Source organism: Solanum pennellii, chromosome 5 (assembly GCF_001406875.1).
Source record: "Solanum pennellii chromosome 5, SPENNV200".
NCBI lineage: Eukaryota > Viridiplantae > Streptophyta > Magnoliopsida > Solanales > Solanaceae > Solanum > Solanum pennellii.
Window position 1 is genome coordinate 69,807,078 of NC_028641.1, and position 11,201 is coordinate 69,818,278.

General features: G+C 32.8%; 1 protein-coding gene and 1 pseudogene across 1 annotated transcript; one reads left to right on the plus strand and one right to left on the minus strand.

The window, feature by feature from the left end:
- The window catches only part of LOC107019694, a 6,421-nt pseudogene extending 3,550 nt beyond the window's left edge, over positions 1 to 2,871 (plus strand).
- Positions 2,872 to 3,765: 894 nt separating this feature from the next.
- Positions 3,766 to 5,525, minus strand: LOC107020246. Its single transcript, XM_015220530.2, has 3 exons — positions 5,015 to 5,525; positions 4,311 to 4,921; positions 3,766 to 4,209 (listed from the first exon to the last, which is right to left on the minus strand). Exons 1-3 carry the CDS (start codon positions 5,523 to 5,525, stop codon positions 3,766 to 3,768), a joined length of 1,566 nt encoding a protein of 521 aa, XP_015076016.2.
- Between the last annotated feature and the right edge of the window lie 5,676 nt (positions 5,526 to 11,201).

Here is an 11,201-nt window from a genome sequence, read left to right on the forward strand (position 1 = left end):
GTCATCTCTTCAACAAAGGCAGTTAAGACATACACACGAAGATCAATGGCGCGCAAAGCCACACGATCACAGTCCATCAATATCAACAGTGTTGCGAAACACAGTGATGCAGGTACGTCACACAACAATGAAAATGTAGAGCAGAAAAGTGTACAAGACAGAACACAAATGGGGCAAATTAAGAAGTCAACAAGCATTACAATATCGCGTGATGAATTTGAAGCATTCAAAAAATCGGTAATCAAATATACAATTCAAATATATGTTATTTGAAAAGATTATATACAATTATTAATAAAATATGCACCTTTTTCACATAGGTCAAGGACGAGTTCGCTGATTTGAGAAAAATGCTTGAAGACAAATTCAAAACAGTGTTGGAAGCCATGAATTCCAAGGTATCACATGTATAAATTTTTTGTTTTAATTATTTATATACAATATACTTTATACTTATGAATACAGTTATATATTTTTGTTCCAGGGTAATGTCGTCGATGATGATCAAGAATCACCCATTGGAGATGTTCATCACAAGCCCACATACACTCCACATGAACCCCAAAGTCAATCTGCAAATGTGACAGAACAAGAGGTATTATTTTGCTTTATTTATACATTAATTCAGTTTTATACACTTTTTGAAATGAAACAAATTGTATATACGTAAATTCAGTTTACAGACATATTGAAATTAAATAATTAAGAACTATATACTAGTATAGCTCAAATTATACATCAGCATATTACTTATTTTTATACTGAATATACTACAACATATTTTCTTATATTGTTTACATTATAATCAGGCTACATTTGAAGATGTCATGCAAGAAACGCATATCACTCGTGTTCATCAGTTAAATACCAAGTCTTCACAGTTAGGTGCACAAAAAAATCCGATAGGTCATCAAAGTGCATTAAAAGATCGTGAGGTATCCGTAAATGATTATATACATTTTAAAATTTATTATAATGGTTTATAATCAATTTGTTAGATATTTAAGTTATTATTTTCTTTTTAAGCTGGGAGATAACTTGCAAGAACTAAACCAGAATTCCCCACTGTTGGATCATGTTGTTTTGGGTGATAATTTGAATGATGTAAGTGGCACTGCCTCACAAGATCAATTAGTGTTGTATGCTAATGTGGATGCCCAGCAAAATGCCCAAAGGGAAACTGAAAGTAGCTCAAACAGTCGGGTAATATATAACATATACAATGCTGCATCTCACGAGCGTATTGCAGAAGCAGAGGAGTCTATTATAGTTGCAGCGCCTATACAAATGGTATACATGCCTGATTCAAATCAGGAAACAGTTGTAACTGAATCACAGGATGAATTGCCAGACCATCTTCTTCCAAGCGTGAACACACTGCAAAACATTGTATTACAAAAACAAGTTGAAGCTGAAGTAACACCCATGCCAGCTGTTAGGCATAAACGCCCAGGTCCATTCAACATATCTCCGTACATGACTTCGTTTGGTTCGGATGCTGGTAAGCAACAATTATTTATGTTAACATTTTCATAAATAAGCATATTGTTTGCATGATGTAAATATTTATATACATATCTTTTCAGGTAGTTCGTCCCGACAGCCAGTTGTGTTTTACATGAAACATCCATTTGTTTCATTGTCTGATAAGGAAGAGTATGATTTGTTTTCAAATTTTTGGATATGGCTGAAAGAAGACTTACTCGTCAAGCATTACAAAAAGTAACATTTTTTTTATACACTTGCATTTTTTATTGTTTGTTTTGTGTAGTTATTTTGTATTATGTATAATAGGAACTATGCGGAGGATCGCTACAAGAAAGGAAAGGCAATATTACCACAATTGTTTAATTTTGGTGTAGCGACAATTGACAATAAGAATTGGTTCTACAATATCGGGTTTGAGCGCCAGTTGATTGATAACTCGGTATGTTTTCGTTTTTATATTATTAAAAATGTTTAAATTAAATGAAATTGTATAATGTATAAATTATAACATTATTACTCTTTATATCACAGCACATAGATGTCTTATTCTACTATATAAGGAAAAAGGCCAAATACTCCAACAGTAGCACATACAAATTCACAAATCTATGTTGCAATTTCAACACTGTTTTTCTAAATGCTTGGAATGCATATTATGGAATAAAAGGTGACCTTTCTAAGGAAGTGTTAGACGAGATGATTATTGATTATATTAATGGATACAAGATGCTAGCGTATGCACCATGGCACACAGTCGATGATGTATTCATCCCGGTTAACTTAGAAGGAAGGTTACATTGGATTCCGATTGTCATATCTTTCAATGATCGATGCATCAAGGTGTACGACTCAATCAACAATTCTCTTCACCACTCGTTTGTTGTCAATCACATCAAGAAGTATGCACAGCTTATACCAATGTATCTTGTAAAGTCTGATTTCTATCTGAAGAAAGGTCTGGATATTGCAAGCCACCATCGATATCAAGGTCATACCGTATATGATCCATTCGAAATTGTATATGTGGAAGACCTTCCCCAACAACCAGCTGCTAGTTTGTAAGTTCAAAAATTCAATAAATTTATATTATATTGAACATAGTTACACTTCAAGTAGTATAATAACATTTGATCTTTTTTTTCGTTTAATTTTTTTAGGGACTGTGGAGTGTATGTTGCGTCATACACGGAGTTTTTGAGTGAGAGGAAATACATTCCAGCAGATTTAGACCCAGAAGAAATTCGCCTTAGATACGGTGCATTGTTGTGGAATTACGGCAATCAAAAGATACAAGCCGGAGCTGTCAGTGATATTGAAGCACCTTTAAAACCCGTCAGGAATCGCACACAAAACAACAGTTCTGAAAGGATTACAATCCAGTAGGTTGATACCGAGTTGTAGATTAACAATTTTACGATAATTTTTGTTTTAATTAACTCGTAATATCATTTTGTTTGTTTTGAACTATCATTTTAGTGTTATAAAAATATATGACACTATCTTTTTGTATAACGTAGCATATAAATAAATATATACATATACAATTTAATTGTATAAAAACTACTTTTAAAACTAAGTGTCTTACATTTACGAATTTGTATAACAAAAGATATACGGTCAGGTTTTTATTTGTATATATTTTATAGTCACACTCATTTCATTGTATAAGGTATATACTCTATATTAGTGTTCAGGTTTTTATTTGTATATAGTATATTATTAACTGTTATATTCACATAAATAAATACATATATACATGTTGTTCAGGTTTTTATTTGTATATAGTATATACTAGCACATATTCAATGTATGTTATTAAATGTATATGCACATACAATTAGATTGCTATATATATACAAATTCAATCTTATGGAATAAATATACATGTACAAATTGCAAAAGATATATGTTGTTCAGGTTTTTATTTGTATATAGTATATAATAGCACTTATTCATTGTGTTTATTAATTATATATGCATATTCAATATGTAGTTCAGGTTTTATTTGTATATAGGATAAAAGAGTTTTATTTTTATACGATCTACTTGTTTAGTGTTGAACATTTTATCATGTTGCATGTATATATACAAATTTAATTTACGCATATTGAGTATAATATTTACTTTTGTAGGTCATACAACACACACATTAATGTACAACACATAACAAAATTAAGTCGTAGTTTAAGTGATATAAGTATACAAAAACAAAGATTTCAATTAAGTCATAATGCATATAGTTTCAAATCAAATTTAATTAGGAAAAAACAATCAGCCTTAAATATCTTTTGGCTTATTTCTACACGAACGCCTATTGTGACCTGCCATTCCACATGTGCTACATGTATTTTTCCCCTTAATCCTCGATAACTCTCTTGCTGTTTTTTTCCGAGGCTTACCCTTTGGCCTGCCAGGAGGTCTTTTAAATTTTGGAGGTAATACGTCATCAGCAATAACGCTATTCGGAATCAACCATGCCTTTACATCCGGTAAAGGATGTATAGGCATATTATATGTCTTCAACATTGTCTTTGGTTTGTATAAATCCGAGCAATATTCATCTGGTGGTAGACTCTTCCATTTCAATACCGCCCAAGCATGTTCACAAGGTATTTCCTCGTACTGAAATCTTCCACAGATGCAAGTTTTTTCTTTTAGACAGACTACAAAATATCTCCCATCATCATTAACATTGTGCACATATTCCGTTGACGGTACAACCTGCTCATTTATAAATACAATTAATGAAATGATGTTCATACTAATATATACAACTAAATTTTGTCAACACTCCTAAATATATACTTATTCTTAAATATTACCGTCATACTTGTGCTCAATGCTTCATTGTCTGTTAGTATGTCATGGTATTTTCCAATCAATGATGTGAATGTGCAGGTTGCCTCCTTCTTGTAGTCATGATTCCACCTTCCAAATAATAGCCTTACCTCTTCGAGAAATTCAAAAATAGGCAATTCTCTAGCTGAAACAAGTGCTGCATTTATACTCTCAGCAATATTTGATGTCATGTGCCATCCTCTATGTACTTGTGCATAACAAAGAGCCCATTTTTCATATCCAGCTAAATCCAAATACTCTTTCACTCTTATATCTTCTTTTTCTACAGTATCCATTAACATATCAAATTCATTCTTTGTGCAAGCTTTTGCCATTGTATAGAATACACCAGATAACTTCTCATGAGATTTTCTAAACTTTTTCTGAACGTTATTCCATAAATGCCACATACAAGCATAGTGTGGGACATTACTGTATACATTTGTAACAGCCTTTATAATGCTCTCATTTCTATCAGACACAACACACATGTTACTCCTCTCACCGTATGCTTCTTTAAGTTGCTCAAAAAACCAAGTCCACGCAGCATCATTTTCAGAATCGATAATACCATATGCAAGTGGAAATATATGTCCTACAATAATATCAAAATCATATATTAAATGTACATATACAACAGATTCACGTTTATACATATACATTATTACATACATACATATATATATACCTGCGCCATCTGTCGTGCTTGCTGCAACAAATGTACCATTATATGGACCTCTCAGATGACTACCATCCACCACGACTACTGGTCTACAATGATTGAATCCTTGGATAAATGTATTCAATGCAACAAATAGATACAAGAACTCATTATTCGTACTCTTTTTCATACGTATATGAGACCCCGGATAAGTGATATCCATCATATACAAATATGCAGGTAACTTTGCATATGATGCAGCTGGTGTACCCCTCAAAGCTTTCAATGCTTTCTCCCTGGCCCTCCAAGCCTTCATATAGTTAACATCAACTCCTAGATCAATCTTAACATCCTTTCTTATATCAGCTGGTGTATATTTACGTTTATGATCTACAAATTTAGGTTTCACAATCCCTCCTATTAAATTGCTAGTTACATGTCTTTGCGAATAAACTCTATCTTTTAAAGGACATGTATGCTTTTGGTTGAATGCTCGAATTCTGAACATTCGAGATATGTTGATATTAGAGGCCTTCATTAACCATTCACATCCTTTAGAAAAACATTCCAGAGTGTAACTGCATATAATTTTTAATATAGTATACAAATTTAGTTTACAATAGGAAATAAAAACATTTATACAGTTTAAAAGTCAATATTTAAGAGGCACACTACCTTATTGAATTTGACCGAGTAGTTTTATACTGAAATCTCTCTTTAATCGCATATCTTTCCATGACTGCTTTCAAAATTGATTTGTCCTTGTATACTTGATCAACCTCAACATGCTTATTAGATTCGTCTGAAATCACCCAAGTTGTATCAATCGATAAAAATGCAACATTTGTATCCTCCGGTTCAACAACAATCATATCATGACAATCATTTTCTGCAACAGTTGCCAACACCCCCATCTCTTTACACTGAGAAATCTGTCTATCACATGAATCCAAAATAGTTATACAAATAGGAAATTTGTTAAAATCAATGTTGGCCTTTTTTAGCATTACGTACACTCTGACACCCATGTCATTGTGTATAACCATTCGTTTATTGCTTTCTTCAACCTTGTACTCAATCTTCAAAGTCTTATTATTCATATTAACACCAATCTGTTTTGGCAATACTAGTATAAAAATCAAGAAACGTTGACTGTTCCTTAAAAACTACTCCCTCTATAGTATAATCAACGTAACACTTTGTATCGTCCCATTTTCCAGAATGCATAACCAAAATAGCTAATGAGCCCATTATCTGTACATTTATGAAAAAGAATATTTATATATATTTCAAATAATTCAATGAGATCATATATACAATTAATACAACAATTTTTATACAATCAAATTATTGAAATTTTATACTGTTAGTCTTTTTAATATACAAACACTACATCTACAATAGTGTATACTTCTTCCGAAAATAAATCGTATGACATAGAATTTTTATATTATTATTCTTTTTAATATACAAAAACTACATCTACAATAGTATATAATTCTATAAAAAATAAAACACATGATTTATGAATTTATACAATTATGAACACTGATATTAATATTGACGCTTTCAAAATATACAAATACCGCGAATCAAATATACAATTACATGAACAGTATATAATTGTATATTGCAAATTTTCAGCTTAACAAAATCATATTTTGAATTTTTTTTAAAAAAAAAAACCACTCACACTAACGAATGAACACAAATTCAGCTTAACAAAATCATATTTTGATTTTTTTTAAAAAAAACAAACAATCGAAAACAATTCACAAATTCTAAAACCAATAAACAAGAAATTTCATCGAATAAAAACTTACCTGTATTCGATTGCCAAAATTGCTGAACTTCAGTTTCACAAAGAGCAAAAAAAAAATAATTATTTTTTTGTTTCAATGGCTGTATGAATTTTTTTTTTTGAATTTGAACGTTTGGCTTGAAAATAGGGACGTTTCCCTAAAATTGTGGCATTATCTTGATTTATTGTTACCATATTTAATGCTTCAGTTACAAACAACTTTTTAAAATAGAATTGTATAAATAATAATTAAAAAAATTTATATACAAAATTAAAGACACCTTTAATAACTTAACTATACCCATATTATGTAATTAGGTAAACTATACCCATATAATGTTATTTAATCTAATAAGTTTGCCATATATGAAATTTTCCCTTTTAAATAAAATACAGGACTAGGCAATAAATTAGTGCATAGGGTACGGCCCGTATACAATGGTATACATTTTTGGGCAGCGATATACATTTGTTAAACAGGTTAAAAAAATGATACAGGTACAAATGCGCAGAGTAAATGTGGGAGATACAGGGTGAATAAGCGATAAACGCGTATTCGAACAAATGCAGGGCTCAAAAAGTCCAAAAATGGATTGAATATACATCGTATACGGTAGTGTACATCATGTGTATATTCCTTATTTCTTTTTTCAGGGAAATTGGGCCAGGGCCCTTTTCAGTAAAGTTTTTAATAGGCCCAAAGGCCATTGTTTTGCAGGATGATTAAATTGCTAAAGAGGGCCCAATTATTAGAATTTAGGACAGATGGGCCAAAGCCCAATTGAATGAATTTGGGCAATCAAACCCAAGTTCAAATAATTTTCCTCTTTCTTTATTGTTTGTTTGAGTTAATTAATTTTTGGTAGAATTTTTATAATCTCCTAAAGGGTAGGCATTTTCCATTATTTTAAATTTTACTATTTTATTTACTTATTTTGTTTTATTTACTTTTATCACCATATAGTTTTCCTTAAATTAATTCCCTCTAAAATATCTCCCTTTAGAAATAAAAAAAATAATAATAATAAAATAATAATAAAATAAAAAATGAAATAAAAAATATTAAAATGAATTTTCTCTTTACTTAAGTAAAAATTTTATTTTAAAAGTCATTCAGTCAAATCGCCGGTCAACCGCGAGTTAGCGGGCATCCCGAGGGCCTAACACCTTCTCGGGATGTACATTGAACTTCGAACCTTTTCAATCGATTTTTTATCTGTTTTTAAAGCTTTTGAAAAATTTTCCTGATTTTATAAAAAATCAAGTGGCGACTCCGTAATTTGAAAAGTCGATTTTTCTTAAATAATAAGATCAATTGATTTTTCAAAACATAGTCAACTTCTTTAAATAGTAGTATTTTTAAAATAAAACAGAAATGACGACTCTGCTGGGGATTAATTAAGTTCTAACCATAGGATTTGACTATTTGATTATTTGTTTTGATTGTTAAAATATTATTTGTGACGAATGTGTTTAATTTTTCATAAATTGTTGCATTTCATGGCATTCATCCGCCAAACGGCAAATAGTACGCATTAGGAAACGAAAGTTACGTGGCTTGCCACGGCTTTCTTCAGAAAATATACAAGAATTCATTTGGAAGTATCAAACAAATAGTTGGAATGCGGTCATCCGACGTTGTTTGGTAGCTTCACCCCGATGTTTGTCCGACTCGGGTAACCGTCAATTTGAAAACTATTCTAGTAAACCTAGGATAGAGCTAAACCAAATTCGGAATATAGCGTATTTGCCTAAGTTGACCAATACCCAAGGCGTGTTGGGCCCATTAGAAGACCACCTTGAGTCCAAAATGGCCCACGACCTAAATGGACGTTCATACTTATGTGTTGAAATTTAAAGGATGTATACGTTGTTTGAGAAAATCATTGTCTCATAGGGTAAGGATTAGATTATAGTTTATATAAGTTAAAGAAAGAGTTTCACAAGCTACTAGCCTATTCGAAGATGTTAGCACCCGGAGATGACAACAAATCAAGAAAGCAGAAGGATCTTTCGTGGAGGCATAGTTTAGGGTCGTACCCCTGCGTGGGACTGATTAGTTTGTATACATTTACCCTTTTATGTATCCCCATTAAGTTTTATTCATAAAATTTGTATAAATTTGAGTTTTAGGTCAATGAAATATTTCAAATGACGTATACATCCCTCAAATCGCTAGGCTCACCCTTGGCACAAAAGGGTCACATATCTGTTTAGAATGCGCAATATTTGTTTATGTGTTATAACTGCTTATGTGAATATGTTGTTTTATCTGGAGATATTCTAGCTCACTCTTCTTCAAATACTTTTACAACCCCTAAGCACAAATTTCAAGTCACTATCAAAAGCGCGTCCAAATACTCTTCGAGTCTTTAGTTTCCTCAAAAAAAAATAAAAATTTGAACTTTATTTTTTTAGTACTACTCTCATATCAGAAAAGATTCATTATTTCAAATCAAAAGAATTTTGAGAAATTTAATCTTTTCCGACTCTTACAAGGAAATTAGAGTTACATCTCAATCAAAAATCAAAGTACGGTAATGAAAGATACCGACAACTTTGTCTCGACTCAAGTCGACATTTTTTAATCTGAAAGTCAAGTAGACAAATTCCTGTCTATTTAACCATTTTTCTATATTGGTTTCTCTATATTTGTGAACCAGTCTATCTCCGAATAAAGCAACTCTTATGTGCTTACACCTATATGTGATATCTTGTATTATTTACCACCTCCAGGCACTAACACATTTGTTTTTTGAGTTTTTTCATTTGTCAGGTATTTAGAATTGGTTGATCATCCGTATTTCACAAGGTTTAAGGCCCCTAAAGATTCCTTCCCCGATCAAAATTTGCAAGAAGAAAAGACAATAATGGGGGATAACAGTGATGAGATTGACATGAATGATGTTGTCATGGCTCAACCTGCCGCCGCTGATAAAAATGGATTGATTATGCAGTTGATGCAACAGATTGCCAAAATGAGGGTCGAAATGCAAAGAATGCAAGATTTGTCTAATCCAATTTCATCCTTCAACCCTCTAAGAGATGGAAGACCTCCACTCCACTTTCCTCCCCCAAGCAAGGAACACGTTCAGAACCTTCTCTCTAACCCCACTCAAAATCCTCCAACCATTGACTTAACTACCCCCAATCACCGTCACGCCACCACATCGTGTCAAGCACCACATCATCCTCAAAATACTAACCTTCAAATCCTCCATCTCCCTCAAAACCAAAATACGGACAATGCTCAAACCTTCCCCCAATTTCAAAATCAAAATACCGATCCTCAAAATTTTCCCCAAAATTATCAAGCCACTCAAAATACCCAGAATCCTTCCATTGTTCCACCCATACCTCAAAAGACTACTTTACAAATCCCAACTTCAAATGAACCTTATGCCAACTGTTCCGAGCTTGATCACTGTAAGGAACAAGAGAGAGAGTGGAGGTCAAAAGAAGAGGTAGTCAAGCTGAATATGAAAGAAGAGATCTGGAAAGCCATGAAGGAGTTGCACTATATTTCCGAAGTTGATGGATTGAGCTATAAGGATTTATGCATCCATCCGAATCTCGACCTCCCAGAAGGGTTCAAAGTGCCAAAGTTTGTCACTTTTAACGGAACAGGAAATCCTCTAGCACATCTGAAAGTTTATTGTGATCAACTCGTGGGAGTTGGCAAAAATGAAGCATTATTGATGCGTCTCTTCAGTCGAAGTCTAAGTGGAGAAGCTCTGGAGTGGCTTACATCACAAGAGCTGAGACAATGGAAAAGTTGGAAAGCACTCGCAAAGGATTTCACGGAAAGATTTGGACATAACATAGAAGATGCCCCAGATCGCTACTACTTGGAGAAAATCAAACAGAAGTCTACAGTAAATTATCGAGAGTACGCTCTTCGTTGGAGAAAAGAGGCCGCAAGAGTTCAACCTCCAATGTCCGAACGTGAGATCACTGAAATGTTTATTCGAACTCAAGAGCCCGAGTACTATGAAAGAATGTTGTGTATGATGGGACAAATTTGTCGAGATTGTCAAAGTGGGAGAGGCTTTGGAAGATGGTTACAAGTCTGGAAAGCTCACCAAACTTACCGCATGCAATCTAATGGAAAATCTACCAGAATTAGTGATATGGATAAATCAAAAGGAAAACTGGAGGAGGTAAGTATGGTCATGGCTACCCGTATGAGGCCAGCTTCTCAAAGGGAATATAAAAACCATAATGTCAATCAGAAAAAATTTCCTCGCCCAAAATTTAGGAAGGCTCCTAAAGTATATACATCATTAAGGGATCTCAAACTCAACTTTATGAAAGGTTGAAAGCAATGGGCATGCTCTATCCTATAGAAGGAAGACCAGCCATTCCTTTGGAAAAATTTTTACAGAGTTGACCACGTATGTGCTTATAATTCAG

What these genes read in the sequence shown, in the direction of transcription:
- LOC107020246 (XM_015220530.2), bottom strand. Translation starts at nt 5,525, where the DNA reads ATGAAGGCCTCTAATATCAACATATCTCGAATGTTCAGAATTCGAGCA. An exon ending in AAGCACGACAGATGGCGCAG is followed by an intron (nt 4,922 to 5,014) that starts GTATATATATAT and finishes ATATTATTGTAG; the next exon opens with GACATATATTTCCACTTGCA. An exon ending in CATTGAGCACAAGTATGACG is followed by an intron (nt 4,210 to 4,310) that starts GTAATATTTAAG and finishes ATAAATGAGCAG; the next exon opens with GTTGTACCGTCAACGGAATA.